We start from the raw sequence: 26,115 nt of genomic DNA on the forward strand, positions 1-26,115 counted from the left end.
ACACACCACAATACCCATGCTGCCTACACTACCACACACAACTACCATGCTGCCCACTACCTACCCCCACCACAGTGCTGCCCTACTACCACACCACAACTACCATGCTGCCACTACACTGCCCACCACAACTATGCCACCACCACACCACCACAACACAACACTACCCACACACAACACCACCACACCAACCTAGTACAACACTACCACACCACAACACTACCTCACCCACCACACACACCCCACCACACTACCACACCACAACACTACCACACCACACACAACACTACCACACCACAACACTACTACAACACTACCACACCATACTTGCCTTGCCAGTATTTGAATCTCTCACTGCCGGGATATTTTCAATCTGAGGATTAAAAAAGAAAGCCGTGTCAAGCGATACAATCCGTGATCAACACTGACAGACAGACAGACAAGGCCAGGACAGGGAGACGCAGGCAACATAGAAACAGGCAGACGCCAGGACAGAAAGACGCAAGCAACATATAGACAGGCAGAGGCAGACGCCAAGGACAGAAAGGCATAAACACGGACAGACAGGCAGACGCCAAGAACAGAAAAGACGCAAGCAACACGGACAGACGGGCAGACGCCAGGACAGAAAGACGCAAGCAACATGGGCAGACAGGCAGACGCCAGACAGAAAGACGCAAGCAACATAGACAGACAGGCAGACGCCAGGACAGAAAGACGCAAACAGCATAGACAGACAGGCAGACGCCAGGAACAGAAAGACGCAAACAACACGGACAGACAGGCAGACGCCAGGACAGAAGACACCAAGCTTGGGCAGACAGACAACCAGACGCCCCAGACAAACACGAACAAAGGGACAAAAGACAATAAAATTGTTAGCAGGCAGGTGTTAACTCATGCCGGTTGGTGGTGGTGGTGGTCGTTATTGTAAGATTGAAATCCTTGACCTGTGACCTCCAAATTAGAAGGTCAAGGATAGAGGCTCTGGGTAAACGTGTGCCAAATATAGCACTGCGCACTGGCTGGTCCTCCTTGCGTGAGTTCACAGCAACACAACTAAGAACCGAAATAAAGAAGACAAACCTTCAACAGATGCATACCAACAGGAGCAATTGATATAAACGGGTGTATAAGCTGATCAACAGACAAACAGGCAGGTGTGTGTGTAGGGAGGAGTTAATTATTATACTTGATAGGTATACATATTCATATGCTAAATTTACCTTGTTGTAGAGACCATTCCTCCTCCTCCTCCTTGAGACACAGCCATCTATACCAGCACAAACATTATCACCATCACCTCCTCCACTACTACTACTACCATCTATCACCCTTTACCACCACCATCACAAACATTACCATCATACAACAAACATTACCAACCCACAAACATTACATCTTCCCCACAAACACAAGCAAACTTTCCATTATTACAGAGCAGGGCAGAGTGTTGGATGACAGAAAGGGAACTGTTGGGTGTGGTGGTGGAGTGGAATGGTGGTGGTGTGGAGTGATGGTGAGGTGAGTGATGGTGATGGTGATAGTAGTGAGTGAGGGTAGTGGTGAGTGATGTTAGTGAAGGTGTGGTGATGGTGGTGGTGAGGTGGTGGCAGTGATGGTGTGGGTGATGGTGGTGGTATGGGTGGTGGTGGTGGTGGAGGTGAGGGTGGTGATGGTGGTGAGGGTGGTGTGGTGTGATGATGGTGGTGGTGGTGGTGTGGGTGGTGTGGTGGTGATGGTGTGGGTGATGGTGGGGTGGGGTGTGGTGGTGGTGTGGGTGATGGTGGTGTGGGTGATGGTGGTGGTGTGGGTGATGGTGTGGTGGTGTGGGGTGGTGGTGGTGGTGAGTGTGGTGGTGGTGAGTGGTGGTGGTGAAGATGATGGCGGTGGTGAGAGGGAGAGGGAAGTGTGAGTGTGTGGTGACCTGTTTTGAGAAATGTGTAAAATTAGACCAACTATAATGACTGTATTAAATGGCCATAACACACACACACACACACACACACACACACACACACACACACACACACACACACACACACACACACACCTTAAATTATTCAAGTGATGGTTTATAGAGCGTTTGAGTGAGCCAACATTACCAAACAGAGTAAAAAGCAAAGACTCTAAACGGTAGATGAAGGGATGAGATATAAGCAACAGGAATTGTGTGTGAGGGCACCAAACACGGAAAGGAGGGGAGGAGGAGGAGGAGGAGGAGGAGGAAGAGGAGGAGGAGGAGAGGAGGAGGAGGAGGAAGAAGAGGGAGGGAGGAAGAGGGGAGGAAGGAGGAGGAGAGGAGGAGGAGATTGGACTGAAAGGAGGGACAGTGAGGCACCAAAGTTTGTTAGAGATCTGGACTTACTGAGAGAAGGGGTGAGGGGTGGGAGGTGGGGGTGGGTAGGTGTGGGTAGTGGGAGGTGGGGTGGGGTAGGGGTGTAGGTGGGGGGTGGGTAGGAGGGGTAGTAGGTGAGGTGTGAGTGGGTAGGTTGGGTGGTAGGCAGGGGTTGGAAGGTGGGGTGGGAGAATAGGGGTAGGTAGGGACAGAAGATGGTGATAGGTAGGGGACTGCAGGTGGTGGGTAGGTGGGGGTGGGTAGGGTGGGGTGTGGGGTAGTGGGGTGGGGGTGGGTAGCTGGGGAGAGGTGGGCAGGTGTAGGTGGGTACTGGGGTGGTAAAGAGATTTTGCGGCAAGAAATGTAACTAGAAATTTATGTCTGGGGTGCCTATCTTCATGTGATCCAGAGGTCTGGGTGGGGACATTTGAAAACATGGGTGAATGGGGACCAGAGCATAATGTGTCCAGTGGTTAATGAGGATGAGAGGTGGTTACTGTGTAAGGTAGAGGTAACACACACACACACACACACACACACACACACACACACACACACACACACACACACACACACACACACACACCTATATTCCTGCATGTTAGGAGGCACGTTTCGCCACCCACGCATCAGCTTCACAGGTAAGAGCCAGGTTAGTGGGATGAGGTTGTGTGGTTGGGAAACGTCCAGGTGAAGACGCGGTTGAGTTAAACTCCGGACAGCGCCCCATATGGGTAAAGGCGAGACCAACGATTATTTTTTTTATGGCGTCTAATATTATCACCCCAGGCAAAAAAAGAAGATCACGTGAAGATTAGCCCCAGCGTATTTCAACATAACGCCAACCTAGCTTAACTTAATCGCAACCTAACCTATCACAACTCATAACGTAGCCTAACCTATTATAATGCCAACCTAACCTAACCGAACCTAACCTAACCTATTATAATGCCAACCTAACCAACCGAACCTAACCATCTGTGGCTTAAGAGTTTAGTGAACCTCAAAGCTATTACAACTTTCCCTTCACGTACTATACAACCTGGGATGTTGTGACTGACCAACGCTGACTAAAGATGACCAAGATAAGGTAAGGTTAGGTTGGGTCGTTAGGTTAGGGTAGATCCAGTAGTTATGTCAGGTTAAACTAAGTCCTGTAGAGTTGTTAACAAATTAGATTATATTAGGTTAAGATAAGAACGGTTACATTACGCTCTTGGAACGGTTAAAGTTATAATAATTGTTCCACGTATTTACGATAAAGTACATGTATCTACACTGGAGCATTAAGTCACCCTCAACTCACCCGCCACCACTATCTACAGCCACTAAAAGTCTCTAGTTTCAACCCACTGACACCCCAACAGCTTAATCCTTTGTTCGCGCCGGAGTGACCACCACTAGCCCTGCCCTGCCCTACTTTGGTCGCCACGTCACCAACTAAATATTATGTCCGAGATTTGGTGGTGGTGCAGCTAGTGAGGGGGCGGTCGACAGCCCTGGCGAACACAAAGGCAGGAGCACTGCACTACCACCGTCGCGACAATGTCCGGCTGGTGTGGGTGGGCGAGGAGGAAAACACCGCCTCCCATACTAACTAACTAACCCGTACATACTGTAGGTCTGGTATGTCGAGCGGCCCACGAGGTACAGGGAGGTAGACTGATAGATTTCCTGTTTTAGATAGATAGATAAAAGATAGATAGATAGATAGATAGATAGATAGATAGATAGATAGATGGTGGTTATATAGATATATAAGTAAACAGACAAATATTCAGTAAAATAAAATAAAAATATTTATAATTTGTTAATACAGACGCAGCTGTTGTGACACTTGAGGCGGTGATCGATCAACAAACAGAGACTCAAGAGGGTCGAGTGTTAGTACAGCAGAAGGTCAAGAGGGTCGAGTGTTAGTACAGCAGAAGGTCAAGATGGTGATAAGTTAAGAGAGCAGAAAATAATGGTGTTGATTATGTCCTGCAGGATGGCTGTTTTTGATTTGTTTCTCTCTCCACTAGCAAGAGCCGCTGGTGGAGGCAGGAGTAAGTCTGGTGGTCACTAAACCTCAGTAGTAACCAAATGTCCCACCTCAACATATGGGCGCCACACCCCAGCTTATTTCACCTGATGATTAAACACCCTACAGCTACCTGGAGGAGGGGGGGGGAGGTTCGATTAAATTGTTATGTTATGATTGTTAGGTGAGCATTAAGGTGTTCCCTCATCAGGTGAAATAAACTGGGGTGCCTAATCTTACGGTGATTCACAACGTCGCATCACCTGAACGTCACGTACAAAAGGAAGGATTCATCAAGTGTGTCATCTACTTGAAATATAAAAAAAGTCATGGTGTTGAGTCATCTTGCTGGTGAGTCAAGAGTCACTCAAGATGGACATTCCTCAACCATACAACTCAATACCTGGTTCTTCTAGTCCTGCTGTCGTGGTTACCTACATATTCACAGACTTATCCCGTTGCGTCTAATTACCTGCAATAACTCTGATTAAATGAGGATAGTGTTGGCATCCTCTCACCCTAGTCGTGTACAGGTGAGACCAAGAGAGAGAAAACATACCTAACGTCAGCAAGATACATCCCTTCAGCTGACTCAAGACTTGTGTAAGTTCAACTCCTACTATCGCCAGTCCCCCCACCACAACAAAGCGTGGAGCTCCTCTACCACCAACAATAGTCTTCTCAATGAACAAAAGCCGCCAGCCCTCATCACCGCCATCACCATTCTACTGAAGTCACAAAAGACAAGAGTCCAGCCCGACTGTTGACCTCCTTATGGCTCTTAAAATACCTATAGACGGCGGTGAAGGACCTCCTGAAGGAGCCAGAGAGCATCTCACAAACGATGGTGAGGGGCGAGGACTTGTTAAAGGAGGACACCACAGCTTTCCTAGAGGTGGAGAGGGGAGAGAGAGAGAGAGAGAGAGAGAGAGAGAGAGAGAGAGAGCCTCCTGAAGGACTAGTGCTTCTTCACAGACGACGGTGAAGAGAGAGGAGCTCCTGGAGGGTCCTGACTTGGGTGGGGACTGCCGGAGAACGAGGCTTCCATCACAATGCCGTTAGTTGCTATAGTAATTTGAAAGGAAGTCACAGGATTCTTTTGTTGTGGTGTAAGCTTACGACCAAGCGAGGTGACGGTACAGGGCAGGTACACACAACTACGGTGTACTGGATCTACATTGTAAGGCAGCTAGTGAAATTTATACCCCCCCTCACACACACATACGAGCAAATTCCCCTTTAATTAATTCTAATGACAAACTTATTTTCCACAATTTACAAAAACAAATCATTCACTGAATAAATAATATTACATTGAAAATTGCATTAAACTTCCAGGGGCGAAAACATTACATTCAGCACACAGTACAGTACAGCATATTATATAAAACTTAAATGTCTAAAATGAAATAAAAATAAAAATAGGACTTTTCAACAAATAATGTCACAATTATTTACCATTACTATCATTCCTACATCCCCGTCACTATGATGTACAATGATTCTAAGTCGTGTTTGTATGCTGTTGCTATACTGAAACTTGTATACCTACCATCAAACACCTTTACCTGTGATGTTCTTTCTGTATTAATAAAAGATAACTTTACACGTCACTATAAAAGTTGTTCCTCGTCATCAGTGTTACCACCTCAGTAAAATTTCTCTCATTTGACGGTAATTTGTGGCTCACGAGGTCTAAGCGCCCCCTTCCCACCCGTAACGTGTTACCTGAGAGTGAAAGTAACGCTGGGGAGGAGGAGGACGGGGGAAGAGGGAGGGGGAGGCAGGAGGGAATGTGGTAGGGAGGAAAGGGAGGGTGGGGGGAAGATGGAGAGGAGAGAAGGATGCGGAGGGAGAGGGAGAAGGGGTGAGGCGGGAGAAGGAGAAGACAGGGAGAAAAGAAGGGAAAAGACGGGGAGGAGATATGGGGAAGACATGGAGGAGGAGAGGGGGAAGGGGAGGAGCAGCCCCCATGTGGTGTTACCCAGACCTCATAATAAGTAACCTCTGGCATGAAGACCTTGGTCACCCTCACTATAACCTGTAGCTAAATACACACGAACATAACACTATATACACACCACACATACGGTACAATATACACACCATACAAACTTCACCCTTTTGCTAGCTCACCCGAGGCCAATGTACCGTATAATCATAAACTTACTGCTGAGTACACAAGAGGTTAAGGTACACGAGATGACTAACACAATTCACACATCTCTTTGGTGCACTAATACTACTACTATTACATCTATTAACAAACAAATAAATACAAAACAAAAACACAGATAAAATGCGTTTCTTATATGTTGTTATTTTTTCTTGCAGGTTTAATATCCGTACGGGGTGAATGGTGGTGGCGGTCCATGACTCCAACAGTTATACCTGCAAATTAAACCCCACAAGCACACACACACACACACACACACACACACACACACACAAACACACACCCTAATATCTATCTATCTATCTATCTATCTATCTATCTATCTATCTCTCTCTCTCTACTGGACAGCCGGGTGTAGGATCATCGCTCCCTTGATCACCACCCAAGACATGGAAAATATGTCCGTCTCATTTCCCTGATACAACCCCTGATAAACTCTTCGCTCAGGGACACTACACCCACACCCTCTTCACCACCACTACACTCACACCACACCCTCTACACTACACCCACCCTCCCACACCCACCCTCTACACTACACCCACACCCTACACCCACACCCACTACACTACACCCACACCCTCTACACTACACCCACACCCTCTACACTACACCCACACCCTTTACACTACACCCACACCCTCTACACTACACCTACACCCTCTACAGTACATCTAACAGAGCTTACACAGTCTAGATACACAATATACACCCCCTGTATAAGTGTTCACGGTGTCTCTAGTCCATCTCTGAGCCCATTAGGTAATAAATTACTCGTATAACTGAAGACATAAGTGTGTACCTAACTGGATGAGTTAAGCCCGAGGTGGATTAATATTTAAGCATCTCATTTAATTGTTCCTGATGAATAAACACCCTAGCGCTAACTTAACTTAACCCTCCAGGTAACGTTAGGGTGTGCTTAATCATCGGGTGAAATAAACTGAGGGGAGGGAGGGAGCTTGGGGTGAGGGAGGGAGGGAGGAGCTTGGGAGGGAGGGAGGGAGGGGCTTGGGAGGAGGGAGGCTTGGGAGGAGGAGGGTGAGGGTGAGATAATTCAGGTGATTAAAAATGTACCTGACTTCACCTTCCTAAGCCCGCCTGAGACAGTCAGAAAAAATAGCGATAATCTAACACGTCCACTAATTACCACTAGACAATAATATTAACATATGAATTTCATTATACATTCTTTAAGTTAATTTTGTCTCTTAACTGATGCTATGTAAAAGGTCTCTAGTTAAGGTTGATATAGCAAATAGTTAGGGACAACACATTATCCCCAACAAACACCCTTCTAACTCACCCCAGCAGCAGCCAGCCAGCCAGGTGTACTGACTGCCTGCACCTCCACCCACACCATTTCCCAACCTCTCTGCCCCCCCTGCACCTCCCCTGCACCCACACCACTTCCCAACCCTCTGCTCCCCCTCAACAATAGTCTAACATTCCCCACGGTAAATACTACCCCGAGAGAATTGTTCCCGAGCAATAATACACACACACATACACACACACGTGTACACCAATAAGCTACACTTTCTCCCCACACACACATGTGTACACATCAACACACACAGCCTACAACTTACACACACACACACACACACACACACACACACACACACACACACACACACACACACACACCAAGACGTGTTACGTACTTACTCACGCACGGGCGCACACATACTCACACATCTAGTACATGTACACACCGCGGAGCCGCCCCCACCACACACACACACACCCTCCCAGGTAACGTTCACCCCGAGGCGACTCTCAGGCTCCTCCACTGGTGAGTCAGGCGTCCTTCTCCCCGGCACCACAACTAATGTATCGCACTGGCTTACCTGAACAACACCTGATGCATCATCCGCACCTCCTGTACTACCCCTTCAGTGTGTCGTGCGTCTCTTTAGTGCGTCGTGCGTCTCTTTATTGCGTCGTTCGCCCCTCTTGCATCACATTTAGTGCGTCATCCGTCTCCCTCACTCATGTCTCCCACATCACAAATAATTCAAATGCGTCACGTGTACATGAACGGTTGTAGCCTTTCTGGTAACAATACAACCAATCACGCAACACGTAACATCTGTCTCGCTCATTAAACAACCAATCACGTCCCGAGGCAACATGTCTCATTCAAAAACAGCCAATCACGTTCCCAGGTAACATCTGTCTCATTCAATAACAGATACTGTACACGTATACGGTATGCAACTAGCAATGAAAAGGCTTCCATTAAAACCGAACAAGGCTTTATGCACCTGGATACACTGAACGTTAAACCAGAAGTACTAACAGCAACTCCATATCCCCACCGGCTTCTCGTAAAATCCTAATTAGTTTAACCCCTTGTGTACGGGTTCCCCCTCTGAGCAGAATAAAATCGTGTGCCGTGGACCCCCAAAAATATTAAAAGTGGCGTCCCTGTAGGAGTTTTGCCTGTCATATCTCAACTACCTGCACCGGCTGAAACAGCGAGAGAAATATTGGAAGTTTAATGAAGAAAAATTAGATCCTTTGGTCATATAACTAGAGGAGAGGAAATAATGGCAGAGATATTAAAGGGTAAAATTGAAGGTAAGAGGGCCAGGGGAAGGTAAGAGGGCCAGGGGAAGGTAAGAGGGCCAGGGGAAGGTAAGAGGGACAGGGGAAGGTAAGAGGGCCAGGGGAAGGTAAGAGGGCCAGGGGAATCAGGGGAAGGTAAGAGGGCCAGGGGAAGGTAAGAGGATCAGGGGAAGGAAAGAGGATCAGGGGAAGGTAAGAGGATCAGGGGAAGGAAAGAGGATCAGGGGAAGGAAAGAGGATCAGGGGAAGGAAAGAGGATCAGGGGAAGGTAAGAGGATCAGGGGGAGATAGTCCAGATACAAAACTTTGGAGGTTTGGTAAAGACGACCCGAAAATGTTTGGAGTTGTGGCTCGTGGTCGCCGACACCTCACACCTGCGCTGATTAATGTCGACATGTCTGTGATATGTGATGCCAAGCCCTCGTATAAGACGCACCCTCTTAAATGTTCAGACACAAAAAAAGAAAAACTTCCCACAAAGACAATATACCAAGAGATTCCTTAATTGGGCACCAAAGGCATAATCCCAGAGTTGTGAACAAAAACACAAGCCAAATTACAACTAAAGACAAAAAACAACAATTACAATCAACGGTACAAGTAAACAACTAATAGTAAAATCACCACAGCGACTTTTAAACGACGCAAACCCCTCCCTCTGTCACCCCCCCCACACACACAGACATACATATAGCAATAAAAAAAAAAACATACCACAAACACAACAAGGCAGGGGCGCCGTACATGGGCATTTACCTGAGAGTTAAATAGGTAGGTAGGTAGGTGAGTGGTCCCCCTCCCTGCATACGTCAACACCCAACATTCCTCGCTCCTTACACACCACTCTTTCTCTCTTAAAGGATAGACTCACCTCCCCCAGAAAAAAGTCGTCATTTTCCCACGCAACAACTCCTGGTATCTCCTCTTAGCCCTCCCACCTCCGTCTCTCAACCCCCCTCCCTCCCTCCGTCTCTCAACCCCCCCTCCCTCCCTCCGTCTCTCACCACTGGCCATATTAGCTAGATCTACGTCATTCTCAAGGGTTGCCTCGTCTCACAGGTGATTTTAAGTGTGACTGACTGACTCACTCACTCACTCACTCAGGTACCTACACTTACACGTACTTGACTTATATGTGTTCACACGCTCCTACACACTATAAGTCATGCACCCACACACACTTACCAACTTAAGTATATGCATACATACATACATATACTCCTTAGCTTACTCACACCCAAAACAATTATTCAGTAGAAACACACACACACACACACACACACACACACACACACACAGTACCGACAAACTTTAAGAGGTGAAAATGTCTCAACTTCTAAAGAGACGATTATTTACATAAGCTTAATAGCGACTAACTAAAAGATCACACAGCCGAGAGAGAGAGAGAGAGAGAGAGGTAGTCGATGAGTGTGTTGAGTGGTGATGGAGAGTGCGTCGTGAGTGTGTTGAGTGTGAGGAAGTGAGTGTGTTGAGTGGTGAGAGAGAGTGCGTCGTGAGGTGTGTTGAGTGGTGATGGAGAGAGTGCGTCGTGAGTGTGTTGAGTGGTGAGGGAGAGAGTGCGTCGTGAGTGTGTGGAAGGGTGGTGGTGCGTCATGATGCTGATCGGGAGTGTGTATCGTACAGGTGACCGTGGGAGCTGGTGGTGGTCTGGTGAGTCGTAGCTAAATACTGTCGTCGTACTAGTAGGTGCGTCGTACAGGTGACCTTGAGGTGGTGCGTCATGTCAAGCTGGAGTGTGCGTGTGTGTGCGTGCGTTGTCGTGACTACCATCCACAACGCAGTCGGCCATCATCATGGTGCTACTATTTGTTGACACACCTTAACTACCAGTGTTAAGGGAGGGGATCTCTCAGAACAACAACAATAACTCAATGACATTTATTTACTAGAACACGTCTGGTCATCAAGATTTACTTTTTATTACATATATTTTTTTCTCGATATAATACAATACTCAAGTCTTTCTGTCAGTCTATATGTTTATCACCCCCCGACACACACACAATATCTGCCGCTATGTTGACAACAAAACTCCAGGACGCAGGATAAGTTATACTTTTTGGACGTGAAAGATAAGTGTGTGACGGCAAGAAGTGTGTGGTGTGTGTGTCGTCACCGTCATGCGAGTCTCCAGGCGTCAAGGATGAAACAGAAAACAACCAGGAAGACGAATAGACTTTAGGGAGTTGATGTTATATACTGTAGTATATATATATATACGGTATATAAGCAGCTGGTGTTATATATGCCGTCTATATAAGAGGCTCATGTTATATAGCCAAAGGTGTGAGAGGAACCGAGTGCCGAGGATCAGCTATGACGGCAGTGGTAATACCTCCGAGACCTTACCCAGCCATCACAGCAGTCACGTAGGGGAGGTGCGCGTGTGTCACTGAGCCCTGCCCTGTCACCTCACCTGCTACCATAGTAACAAGATTCGTCCTTATTAGCTCCGGACCTCCCTCCCCGCTACCACAGACCCCCTGCAGGGTAGTTGTGAGGGCTGGGGTTTTAGTTTAACAAATTTATTGACAAAGTTTGGAGTACAGTCTGCCTATTCTGAGTAATTCAGTCAGGTCTTGACACTGAGGGTGGTATCACTTCTCACTGCCACGCAAGACAGAGGTTCATATACAAACACACACATATACATACATATGCATACACATACCTACACATATATACATAGATCAGATTCATGTGGATAATGTCACTGTTCACTGCCACGCAGGACAGAGGTTCGTACACAAAGAAATACACCATATTAATTGACTGTATATATAGGTCAGATTCATGTGGGTGATGCCACTGGGGTGACGGGGCAGGGAGGACGAACACCCCCAGCCACCTTCCTCTCACCCCCGGGAGTGAGTGACCGACCTCTGCCTGTCAGCCACACCATCACGGGTCCCCCTCACGCTGCGAGTACTTCCCACACTAGCCACAGACCACGCTTCCTGTCTCTTACCACACACACACACACACACACACACACACGAGACTAAATACAGAAATAATGCATAAAGGATATATCACATTATACCGCCTCTCGGGGTGAAGACAAAGGTGAGACAGGACAAGAGACCTTTACCAACACAAGCACCGTTCCTCTCTCTCTCTCTCTCTCTCTCCCTGAGGTTGATGTGAATTATTTACTGACTAATAAATGTTTTCCACTGCAGTACTGTGTTTCCCTCCCTCAGGAATCACGATACATTATAAGTATACTGTACTCCCTTAGTGAGGATTGGTCGGATTCACAAAGGTTCACCCGAAAAATCTTCCTTGTCAATGAGGTTAAAAAAAGACACCTCTCTGTACATTAACTTAAGCTAAATAAACTAAAAAATTCCCCCCCCCCAATCTCATCCAAATTACAGATTCTTCAGTATAATTACATCTACTACAGGAAGTCGCAGTAGGGTTTTTATTATTTGTAGTGGGGGGGGGAGACATTAGCTTAAGATAAACATTTAAGTGTATTGATATTTTCACTTACGGGGCCGACAGACACACTCAGTACGGAACCAACCTGTGAACGTGTCCTATATCGCGGCATCGATCACGGCGGCACCTTTAATTAACTTGTAGCTACACCTCCCACTCACCTGTCGTCATGCACACGTCTCCCACCATCTATTCCCAGCACTGTTCTCACCTGGAAAGAAAAAAAAGAAGAAATATAAGTTTGTGAAAGTACGACGATTCCTTGGTCACACACACACACACACACACACACACACACACACACACACACACACACACACACACACACACACACACACACACACACACACACACACACACACACACACACACACAGGTGAAATTCAATAGCGTTGGGTAAAAGTGTTTAGGTGTTAAGTTAGTGCAGACGTCATCATTGTGTGGAAAAATTGAATCATGTGAAGACTAGACATACCAGCTTGTTTCACACGAAGATTAGCCACCCTAACTCTACCTGGGAGTTAGGTGAAGGTAGATTACGTTCAGGTAGAGAACGATAGGTTGGTTGGGATGAGGGGAGAGTTTAAGGGTGGGGGAGGGGAAGGCTGGGAAGAGGAGGAGGGAAGAGGGGAAGGGTGGGGGAGAGTAAGAAGGGTGGAAGAGAAGAAGGGGTGGGAGGAGAAGGAAGAGGAGGAGGGGAAGTAAAAGCTCTCCCCTCTCCCTAAACCCTCCGGAAATTTCCCCCCTGAGGACACCCGCCCTTCCGGACAGCTTCTCCCCCTTGAGCGACCGTCACCCCTGAGCGTCACGTGATTGGATTAAGCCAGGCAGCATCGGGTGACGCCACTCCATCCCGCCAAACCCGTCACTAATCCTTTATCTGGCGGAAATACGTCACACTCACCAACCCTCACGTCACGGGGCTTTATACCTCACTTAAAACACTCCTTCTTCTTGTTCCTTACCTGTCTAAAACAAACCTTCCCACGGGTCTAGAGTTACCTGGCGTGCGCTGACAAAACACTGATTAACGAGGCTATTGGGACCCACCTGATGATGAGACACCCCAGCATATTTCAGCTGAGGATTAACCTGAACTAACTGTGTAGGGGGGGGGGAGGCGGCAAGCATCCCACCATGGTCGAAATATGGTCATGGTGGTCCTGCCATGCTACTCCGCACCTCACTTCCTTCATAACTTTATTACCATCAAATACCTCTGCCATGACTCATTACCATGGTTTAATTTTTTCGCTGCTTCATTTTTTTGCAGTTTCATTTTGTCATGGTGTCATATTTTCGGTTTAATTTTTCGCTGTTTAATTTTTCATGGTTTAATTTTTCGCGGTTAAATTTTTTCGCTGTTTCATTTTTACAGGGCTTAATTTTTCGCTGCTTCATTTTTACGCGGTTTCATTTATTCGCTGCTTCATTTTTTGGCTGTTTCAACTTTTTGTGTCATATTTCGGTCTATGATATCACAACACTTAAATCTCACCTTTCTTCCACAGAGCCATTAAGTCCCTCGACGCTTCCCGTTATTCACTTGTTTCATCGCATCACCGAGAAAAACAAAACACGCTCAGAATTTTCCCCAGTTTTCCTCAGACGCTGGAAGACGATGGACGGTATACTGCAGCAGTTGGGTATGAGAGAGTTCTACAATAGACTCCCTTCCAGCTCACTGTTTCTCGGGACAATCTTCTTCAATGACGCCAGTGTTGTTTTGTTGTTGTCGTCGCGCCACAAGGTATATAAGATCATCCCACGTAATTACTTATCCATTTTTCAGGTCCTTCTCACGCGTTGGGAGGGAGTTCATCTGTCCTGTGTCCTAATATGAGTTCATGTTTTTCAGAACTTCACACCGAATTTCATTTGTTTTTTATGCTACTAGAAACCCAGATCAAATTTGCCTCTAGCTGGAACATATATTTTTTTGGTGTCTACAATGAGCGGGGTTCCAAACGGCTTCATTATAGCTTCCTAATTATGATTTGAAGGTGCAATTAGCGTTGGGTTGGGTTGGGGTAAGGATAGGTTAAGATAGGTTGGAATAGGTTAGGTTAGAATGGGATGGGTTGGTTTAAGTTAGGTTAGAATGGGATGGGTTGGTTTAAGTTAGGTTAGATTAGGTTGGGTAGGGTTAAGTTATGTTTGCTCTAGGGTGGTAAACGTTAAAAGCTGTGGGGGACGGAAGATAAAATACGAAAGTAAACCACATACAACAACAGCCAACACCGCCACCAGCTTGACATTATATCGTACCCCTGTCAAGCACCGCCACTCGCCTCACCATTATACCGTACACGCACAAGCACCCGACTTGTACACGAGACAAAACCCGACCAAACCTGACGAAGACGAATGTTGACAAAGTGCAGCGCTAACAATCCACACTCATGCCAAAAAGAGGGAGGCTGACACTATCTCTGTGCCAAGGTCATTCACAGTGGATGGAAATACTGCGGTAACTTATTTTCCCTCTTCATTTCATTCTTTTTCTCTCACGTCCTATGATTCGACTACTTGATAAAATGGGATCACGTGATGATTAGGCACCCTTAGTTTATGTTACCCGATGAGTAAACACCTGAACGCTACCTGTGAAGGGGGGGGGGGTAGGCTAGGTTAGGTACAGGGTGAGGAAGTTACAGAGTGAGGGAGAGGCAGAGTGAGGGAGAGGCAGGGTGAGGGAGAGGCAGGGTGAGGGAGGTACAGGGTGAGGGAGAGGCAGGGTGAGGGAGAAACACAGAATAAGGAGGAAGGTGAAGGGGGTATTAGAAGACCCGAAGTGGCAGGTTAAGTGAGGCTTAGAACACAAGAGTTACCCAGAGGTCGAGGAGTGAGTGGGAGCAGTATGAGAGGGAGGGAGGGAGCAGTGTGAGAGGGAGGAAGGAAGCAGTATGAGAGGGAGGAAGGAAGCAGTGTGGAGAGGAAGGGAGGAAGGAGTATGAGAGGAAGTGAGAAAGCAGGAGGAGGAGGAGGGAGAGAAGCAGTATGAGGAGGGAGGGAGCAGTATGAGAGGGAGGGAGGAAGCAGTATGAGAGGGAGGGAGGAAGAGCATGAGAGGGAGGAAGGGAGCAGTATGAAAGGGAGGGAGGAAGCAGGAGGAGAGGGAGGGAGGAAGCAGGAGGAGAGGGAGCTATCTGGTGGCCGCATTCCTCTGAGGACACAAGGACTGCCACTGCCTCCTACCTGCTTGTGTTCCTCTGCTCCCCGACCTGCTTTGTCCTGCACCGCTGATGGGTCAATCCTATTATTGCGGCCTGACTTGCCCTGCACTTAGTAGACTGGCCACACAAATAAAGAAACATCCCCACCACTTGGCCACACACACACAGTGCCATATTACACAATCCCAAGTACTGAATGAACTCAACCTTCCTAACCACCACCTGGCCACACACAAGCAAGGGCAGCAGTGAAGGGGAGGGAGGAGAGAGAGGGGGTCCGGGGTGGGGTGCGGGGGGGGGGGATGAATCAACCTTATACGATCGTTTAATGGAATGTAAAGTGTTGGAGGATTTGTGGCAGCTTTATGTCAACACAATACTGTATCAGGCCTTTCTGACCTTATTGATAGAAGGGAGGAGAGAGGGGGTCCGGGGTGGGGTGCGGGGGGGGGGGATGAATCAACCTTATACGATCGTTTAATGGAATGTAAAGTGTTGGAGGATTTGTGGCAGCTTTATGTCAACACAATACTGTATCAGGCCTTTCTGACCTTATTGATAGATCTGTTTTCCCGTGGGGGGTGAGGGAGGTGTTTGGTTGTCCGTGTGTACAGACTCTTATCGTAGCCAATCGACTGAATATTGTCAGGTATTTATTTTTAAAAAGTTCTTCGGTGACATGTATATGAACGGTGGAAGCTGAGATGTTGTAATAAAGTTAATAAGCAGTAGCAGCAGCATAACTTTGCCTCAGGGGAACGAAATCGTCGGCCCCAAAGCCGACAAGTCGCAGATATTGACTATGAGGCAAGAGTCACTGAATGCCGCATAGCTGTGTGGCTTAACTAACTAGGGTAGCTACTTTTGAATTAAGATATTTAATTTTAAGGCAATAAAATGGCGACGAAGGTGCGGCTATTGGGAGAAGCAGGAGGCCTTCTTAAAAAAGGTAGTACTGTGGTGGTAGCGGCGACGGAGGCGGTGGTGGAAGAGGCTGTGGCAGGAACAGACCAGATAATCAAGATGCTAATACGACATGGGGGAGAACCGGTCAACTGTACCGTAACACAGCCTGGCACTCCCTCCCTCACCACCCACCCACCCACCCACCATCCCTCACCAACCCACCCACCCTCACCACCCACACAATTCCTTCCTTCATCCCTACCATCCACACACCCACTCCTAACACCTACCTACACAACATCCTCCCCTACTTCATCAACCACCGATCCACCCAACCTCCCCCCACACACACACACACAACCCTGCCCCCCCCACACACACACACACACACACACACACACACACACACCCTTCCCATCCTATAAAAAAAAATTCTACCCTTCCCTTCCTACCCATCGAGGTCATCAAGCAGAGTTACCTGGGGGCATCATACCTGGCGTGGTAATGAACATACCTCACATAGCAAGGTGTATGTGTTGTTCCTCGGGCCCTGTGCACCTGGACTTAAGTGACTCGTGAGACAGACAAAGAGAAATCAAGAGATAAATAGACTTAATGAAGAGACCGTGACAGATGATTGGGAGAGACGAATAGATAAAACAGGTGGATAGATAAGACAGGTGGATAGATAAGACAGGTGGATAGATGGAGATGGATGGATATAGATTATAAGGTAAATAGACTGGGAGACAGAATAGACAGTGATAGACGGATAGAAAGAGATAGACACGTGAGATGGTTAGACAAAGGTGGATAGACAGTCTGACAGGTATATAGAACGTATTATATATACTACTTGTATTTCACCAGTGTGTGTGTGTGTGTGTGTGTGTGTGTGTGTGTGTGTGTGTGTCATGAGTCAAAACAAACAAACAAACAGCGTCCCTCGAGTAAGTCAGTGCCCCCCCCCCCACCTATGATTTCTGTTATCAAAGGAGATAATGTCATTAGAGGAACATGACTGATGGCCCGGGATGAGCACCTCTAATACCCGGAGAGTGGCGGCCAACGTGAGCATTAGACTCCAGCAGGTTTATACAATACAGGCGTGAGGTGGAGGGCTCTCTCTCTGATAGACAGTTTTGGAGGCTGGGAGATGTATCAACTCCACCACATAATAACGCCGTCCGCTGTGTTTGGTATGTGTCAAGGCCCTGCTATTATAATATACAGGGTGCACAAAAATAAGGAACTGATTTCGTGACTTTATTGTGAACTTATTACATAACACAATTACAAGATCACATGGGAGACTAAAAAAGGACATCTTGACATTTGATAATCATTCATTGCAATTTTTTTGTAGTTGACATTCTCGATGAGAACACCATTTGGTTCATACAGGCCTTAACACACACCAAAGTTCGACACAACCTTCTTGCAAGTTGAAGGGGTTGTTGCACGGGTGAAGTTGACCACCACCTGTTTCAGGGAAGCCTGAAACTTTTCCGATAATCTCCGTATGACTTTATCACAAGGTACATTTCTCCCATTTATCAAACCATATTCGATGCAGAATTTGCGTCGCACAGCAACATAGAATTTCGCCTCAAGGTACAAGTTTTGCTTTCTGCTGCACAGTTAGCTTCATAGTTCACGTATCTGGACGAAACTTGCTGAGAACAAATGTCATATACTCCACAACGCCCGAAAAACAATAAGCTCTATGTTAAAAATAAACGTTGTGGTAAAGGCGCGAAATCAGGCGCTTTTAGGGCGCACACTGCACTTTACCTGTAATACTGTGTGTGTGTGTGTGTGTGTGTGTGTGTGTGTGTGTGTGTGTGTGTGTGTTAAAATAGATACTAAACAATACTACACGAGGTCGCTCATGAGTATCAACACAGACCCCCAGGACACATATACCCCACACTTTATCCCCAAGAGATCAAAGTAAACAAGAAACTCCACCTATCACATCCTGTAAACGACGACCCCCACACAACCTCACACGCACCACACAACCTCACACGCACCACACAACCTGAGTAAATTGATTTTCATGAGAGGTGCCAATGTCCTCGGAGATAAACAGTGTGTCCTATCACAGTGCTGAGTGGAGAATAAATTACCGCCTCAGCTGAAGGGCCATGCTCTTTACATTGAGAGAGAGAGAGAGAGAGAGAGAGAGAGAGAGGAGAGAGAGAGAGAGAGAGAGAGAGAGAGAGAGAGAGAATTGAGACACGGTATGGGTGGTATGTATAAAAGCGTGATGGCGGTGTTGCAAGTGTACATATGTGTGTGTGTGTGTGTGTGTGTGTGTGTAGGGGGGGGTTGTCCAGGAAAGACAATACCTATAACAACACTGTTCACTGTATCCATAAGACGTCTGAGATATTCGTGATGAAGTTGATATTGACACCACCACCATACAACGAGTCTGGGTGGGCGGGGGTGGGTGGGTGGGGTGGGTGGGTGCCGTACAGACAACACGTAATGGGTAATTGAGAGGAACAAACACAATGGAGAAGGTTATTATGGTGTATGATGTGAATAGAAGGGTTGGTGGGAGAACGGAAGGGATAGTTATGGAGGAGTCTCGGGTTAGGACGGGGGGCGGAGGGTAGAGGAGAAACTGGTGGTGCTGGAGACACGTGTGTGGTGATCAATCGCTCTGCCTGGGTGTTGTCAATACTCCTCTCAACGTTAGGGGTGTCCATAAAAAAATATGGTATAAGTCTTATGAATATATGGATACACACAAGGCTGATGACCACCAGAAAGACTTTTTATCTACAGTATATTACATAGGATGATTTACTGTTCCATGATAAGACTCTTCACGGTTAATTATTTATGACTATTTTTCATTATACTCAAGAAAGGAGTTATGAACACTTTGTCGTCATGTTACTGCAGGTGACTCACGCCAGCTTCGCCCCTCCAGCAGGAATGAGGTAACACTCCCGCAGCCCAGGTTCCGCCCACACCAACACGTGGGGAGGCAGAAGTTCCACGACCCAGCCACAAGCTTTACCCTTTGATATTTGCGGTGAGGTTGACCCCTGAGTCTGGCGCCACTCACACCCACGTCGTCACCACACAGGAAACATCCACAGTATGACACCACCTCACGCCGCCACACAGGAAACATCCACAGTATGACACCACCTCACGCCGCCACAAGGAAACATCCACAGTATGACACCACCACGCCGCACGAAAACATCCACAGTATGACACCACCTCACGCCGCCACACAGGAAACATCCACAGTATGACACCACCTCACGCCGCCACAAGGAAACCCTCTACAACAACTCAACATAACCTTGATTACGTCACTGTTGCCGCCGCCACCACACAAGAACACCCACACTACTACTTCACACCCTCACCACACAACACACCCACAACACCACACAACACACCCACAACACCACACTACTACTTCACACCCTCACCACACAACACACCCACAACACCACACAACACACCCACAACACCACACTACTACTTCACACCCTCACCACACCCACACCACCACCTCGCCACACCTCTCAAGTCTTTCCATCACCCCCCAAACAGTTCACTATCATCACTCGCCCCATAACAAACATCAACCACCGTATAACACGTGGTATAAACAGTATCTTTCCCTCATGGCTGCTGAGTCCTTCACCTGGTAATTACAAACACGTTATTATTAAAGGTGACGAGAGAAGGTGACATTTTCGCCGTGGTAGTCGTCCTCCACGTAATAATTCAACTCTTGGTTTTTAAATGTGAACAACACCGCCCGCGTCTCTCTCTCTCTCTCTCTCTCTCTCTCTCTCTCTCTCTCGTGTGGTATTCGTCCTTCTTGTGGTAATTTAGATTTAGTTTACCGTCCATCATAACGGCACTCGGTTATAGGAATGTGACCTTCTAAGAACTTGACGAAAACTAAAGAACAAACCTCAAAGAAAAACACCCACGTAAATCTCTACTGCTCACACACCAGGGAAAATGAATATGTAAATGTAAAAACAGAGGAGAGAATTGAATAGATGAATACATGCATACATAAATGAATATATATAAACATATTAACCTTTAACAGTGTGGCTCCTTGTATTCATATTCGAGAGAGAGAGAGAGAGAGAGAGAGAGAAGTGACCCCTGATGTACTGGAGTAGGTCCCTCCCACCGACCCTTCATGATCTATGTGTGTGCCTGTGGGTGAAGGACAGTCGTGGGTGGGTACAGAGACGTCACAGCTATTTCTGTTGAGAGAGAGAGAGAGAGAGAGAGAGAGAGAGAGAGAGAGAGATCAGTCATAATCTCACGTGACCCTCATTAAGAAGGAAGCTTGGAGCCCAACTACCATTTCCTCCTCCCTCACAATGTCTCCTCCGGAAACTCCCCCCATCATGCATCCTCCTCACTACTCATCCAGACTCACCTGTCATCCTCCTCACTACTCATCCACACCTGGCACCATCCTCACTACTCATCCAGACTCACCTGTCATCCTCCTCACTACTCATCCACACCTGGCACCATCCTCACTACTCATCCAGACTCACCTGTCATCCTCCTCACTACTCATCCACACCTGGCACCATCCTCACTACTCACTCACAAACATCTCATTTGTTTAAGCTAATTCTTATCTTCAAATGTTTATACAGAATTTTTTTTTACGAAGACAAAAAAAAGTTTCTCGAAGTATATCACGATTTAGTGGGGCTGACATCACTGTTTGCTGACATCATTGCTTAACTTCACTAACTAACTCCTGACGCATTTATTAACCAACAAAACTATTCGCTGACATCACTTTAAAATGAGACCACTTTATACCGACATCACTTTACGCTGACATCAATATTAGCTGACATCACTTCATACTGACATCAAGTGACTAGAGCCCAAATTAAAATAAAAACAAAAAAGGTTTAACCCATAAAGTGTGTGTGTGTGTGTGTGTGTGTGTGTGTGTGTATGTATGTATGTGTGTGTGTGTGTGTGTGTATGTGTGTGTGTGTGTGTGTGTGGCCAACCTCAAACAACACCGCGGTTATCTCGGTCTCACACACACAAACAACACATCCAAACGAACCATTAGATCATATCACTAATGACCCAATTACACTGATTAAGACACCCAGTCAAGCTCATTTTTTTTTGGGGTACTGCTGCAGATGACTTGTAGGAGCTAAAGTGTTCAAGGTATCTGGTGGTGAATTCCTGTGGTGATGATGACGGGAACAACATCAACAACAACAACAACAATAATAATAATAATAATAATAATAATAATAATAATAATAATAATAATCTTTGGTTCTTATATTTACTACCAAGTATAATAATAATAATAATAATAATAATAATAATAATAATAATAATCTTTGGTTCTTATATTTACTACCAAGTATTCTTATAAATATTATAATTATTTAATATCGTGGTCAAATAGGTGGGTGGTGAAACGTGACGAAGCATTAGACACGCACTCACGCACTCTTCATATCTGGTTCCTGATCTTTAAAACAGTTGTATGGTAATTTATCTCTTTAATATAGATAATAGACCGGTATGCCATATGAAGATTAACACCCCTACTGTACCTTAAGATTAACCAAGACCAACAATATAACCTAACCTAGCCTGCCATAACCTAACCTAGCCTAGCCTGCCATAACCTAACCTAACCTAACCTAGCCTACCATAACCTAGCCTAGCCTAATATAATGTAACCCAACCTAGCCTAACCCTATATAACCAACTACCTTACATTACCTAACGTACCCCCAGGTAGAGTTGAGGTATTTTAATTATGAAGTAAAATAAACTGGGGTGCCTAATCTTTACGTGATCCCATAAGATGAACACATAATTATTGACGATCGAATTTCAGTGCAATTTGGAGTATATTTTTACTTTAATTTTTCTGCTGTAGATTGAACAACCAGTTAGGTGCAAATGAGGCGTAATATAATGTGGGAATCTGGCCAAGACACTCCCAGCCTTGGTTCACACAAAATTAGTTTAATTAGTTGATAATTAGGGACGGCGAAAAACTGTGTTGCCTGAATAAGTAATTTTAAGGTCACTAGTAAGGGAAAAGTTTATGTTGGTGGACTACTAGTACTACTAATAACAGTAATAATAATACTACAACTAATAATAATAATACTAATAACAATAATACTACTACTACTACTACTACTAATAATAATAATAATAATAATAAGAAGAACAATAATAATAATAAATATAGTGAGAGGAGAGAATAAATAAGATAGGGAGCTGGACGTGAGTGTTGCGGGCCACAAACACCGCTTGAGACACACACAAACAACACAATGAACAACAAAAAGAGACATAAAGTTGGACAACACGGTGAGGGGGATTAACTGATGCTTACGTTGGGGTGGCAGGAGCAGTGAGTGGGTCGAGGGGGGTGAGTGGGAGGTTATGTGGTGATGAGTGGGAGGTGAGTGACGGGTATGCAGTGGAGGGGGAGGAGAAAGGGATGGGGGTGTTTGGGAGGTGACAAGGTTGTGACCCCAACATCCGCTGCTCTTCTCATCCTTCCTCACCCCCCCACCGTGCCTATCCTGCCACAGCACAGTCCCCAGCCGTCACCAACACCCCTTCCTACTGACCAATATCCCTCCTCCTTCAGACAGGCACTTGACTTATTAGGGACTTACCACGAGTTTCCATAAACATATATATTGTATTGGCAATTCTCCCCCACACACTCATCATCCTGTCACTATATGTAACTGGCTGACATAATCCAAGCCCCTTAAGGCACTTACGCCCTTAAATGCATGAGTCAAGAAGGCAAGCATGAACTCTGCATGCTTCCCTGTGGGGCGCTGTAAACGCTTTTGAGGTTCGCCTTGCACAGGAGGCAAGGGGGTGCCCATTAAACTAGCTCCTTCGCGGGGCAAGTAAAAAACAAATAAAAAATACGATAAAAATAAGTAAAAAAAAACACCCCCAGGACATAATGCTTCTCACACACACACACACACACACACACACACCTCCCCTCTAACTCCTTAACATCGATAAATTATACACTTCAAGAAATCAAGGCAGACGTCCGTACTCTCCCCAAACCTTCCATCTGTCACCTCCACACCCTTCACTGCCTCAAGACCCCGAGACTTCCTCAACGTGAACTCTCTACAAACATTGACACAACCTTCATGCCGTACTTCCCAGATTCACCCACCCTTCCTCCCTCCCCTGCCTGGTCTTCCTCCTTAACTATCCACACAACAGTATAAGGGACTCGGTACACCAGTCTTCTCATTTTTTCTAATCACCACCGTAATGTCATCCGTCCGTGTGGGGATAAAGCTGCAGCACCACACTTCCTCACCGTCACCTCTTGCCACCTAAGATTCCTCACCCACAACCTGCTGTTCGACGCAACAATCCCAATAAATTCATACAACCTAACCTAACCCGTCCCTTGTTTTAGAGTATGCTGTGTGGATGTATTTTTAGATTTGGGTTCATTTTCTTTTAATATATCATTATTATTATTACACAGAATACATGATACACAACTCGCGCACAAACACACACACAAAGCCCCCTTCCCCCCACACCCAAACAACACCCCCTCCTACACAGACAACACCGCCCCCCTCTCAAACACACACACACAAAGCCCCCTTCCCCCCACACCCAAACAACACCCCCTCCTACACAGACAACACCGCCCCCCTCTCAAACACACACACACGAGAGGGTTGCCCATCACCACCCGCAGCAATAAATTGTTCAACACACCGACAAAACATAACTTTGGTGGTCGAATCATTTTGCCGCCCACATGAGCATCACTCACGGTGGTGGCTGGGGAAATGGCCAATGACAACCTCCCTTTACCGGTATATATAAACTGAAACTCTTATATCTTCCAACGATAAAGTTTGACCAGAACTGAGGATATGAAAATAGCTCTTATAGTTTTACTTAATCAATACCGGTTAAACAATCAAACAATGCATTGTATTAAACATTTACCCTGATACCTCGATGGGATTTCCGACTTCAGTTCGAGGGTAAAATTTTAACGAAAGAATCTCTGAGAATCCGAAACCAGCGTCGAAGAGAGAGAGAGAGAGAGAGATGATATAAGACATAACGCGCCCAGTTGACAGGGTTTGACCACAGTAAACTCTCACTACTACACGGTGGGGTCTTATGGCAGTCCTTCACTATAGGTTACGTATCAAGTGACTCCCTTCAACCTCGCCAGGAGAAAAGAGAGGTTCTTATAGTGACGTGGTGGCACACTAGTGGTGGTGGTGGTTTGAGGGGAGGAAAAGACAACCATCACACCTCACACATACAGTACAGTAAGCGCTTTCATATACAGAATTCCTTGGCTATCAACTTAAAGGTGCTTCTATGGTATGTGGTCTACCGGGCTGGATGCGGTCTACCGGGATAATATTTACACTGTGACATCTATTAACCTAACCTAACTTAATTTAATATATCTTAATATAACCTAACTTCATCTAACCTACAGCATTTTAACCTAACCTAACATAACCAAAGTTTGGTTGGGTTGGGTTAGGTTGATGGATGCTAGTGTAAATATCCCAATAGACCGCATACTATAGCAACACCAAATGACATTATATGAATGTTACCTATTGAACACGTCTCTTAGTCTCTCACCGTATCTATACATCAATCAGTAACGATGTTTACCACCAACACAACATCATCATCTTGCCCTAGGGTGTGTTATTACGCTGCCCCAACATCATCCGTTAACATGAAAAATTCACCAGGTACCTTCCTCTTGTTGCAACCCGAGACGACAAGCTGAGGCGAACCACGAAGAAGGGTGAAGACACTGCCAGGGGGGGTGTAGGGAGTGGGGCTGGCGGGGAGATAGAGCAGGGTACTGGGGATGTTGGGGTGGGGGGGAAGAAGGGCGAGGAGGGGAGACCTTGAATGGCGAGGTAAGGTGGGGGTAGAGGGGAGGAGGGGTGAGTTGGGGGAGGGAGGGATTGGCCCGTGATCAAATAACAGAGCAGGTGTCTGGGGACCATCTCCCGTGCAGTAGCCCCACACTGATTTCTCAACACACACACACACACACGAGGACAGGTCGAACTATACACATCTCAAACTGTTCACCGGTAATCACTAGACGTTATTGTACAGTTGTAGACCAATGAATTATGACAGTCCGAGCGTTGGGGTCTACTCAAGGCTTCAGTATCCACCAGTGTCAGGATTTACAAGGATTCTCTACGTTATTGTTCCCTGACTGGTGTATAGTGAACGTAGAGGCTGTATAGTTTTAAACTTATTTTGGAAGTTAGTTTTTGTTTGTAATTTAGCTTCATTTATCTAATTAGTGGAAAATTTTACATCTGTTACGAGGAAAATATTTATAAGTCCAGGTAGCTATTCTTAT

General features: G+C 46.2%; 1 protein-coding gene across 2 annotated transcripts in view; it reads right to left on the reverse strand.

Annotated features, from left to right (window-relative positions):
• Positions 1 to 285: 285 nt before the first annotated feature.
• The window catches only part of LOC121873020 (rho-related GTP-binding protein RhoV-like), a 119,809-nt gene continuing 93,979 nt past the window's right edge, over positions 286 to 26,115 (reverse strand). The window contains exons 3-4 of one of the 2 annotated variants that reach the window (XM_042376287.1): positions 12,741 to 12,790; positions 331 to 373 (exon numbers count right to left, since the gene is read on the reverse strand). In XM_042376287.1, the coding sequence (XP_042232221.1) occupies positions 352 to 373; positions 12,741 to 12,790 (72 nt within the window). In that variant the 3' untranslated portion in view covers positions 331 to 351. Of the gene's footprint in view, positions 374 to 12,740; positions 12,791 to 26,115 lie in introns of both variants that reach the window. The other variant, XM_042376288.1, reaches the window with a different exon arrangement.

Source organism: Homarus americanus, unplaced genomic scaffold, assembly GCF_018991925.1.
Source record: "Homarus americanus isolate GMGI-L3 unplaced genomic scaffold, GMGI_Hamer_2.0 scaffold11022, whole genome shotgun sequence".
In the NCBI taxonomy this organism is placed as follows: Eukaryota; Metazoa; Arthropoda; class Malacostraca; order Decapoda; family Nephropidae; genus Homarus; species Homarus americanus.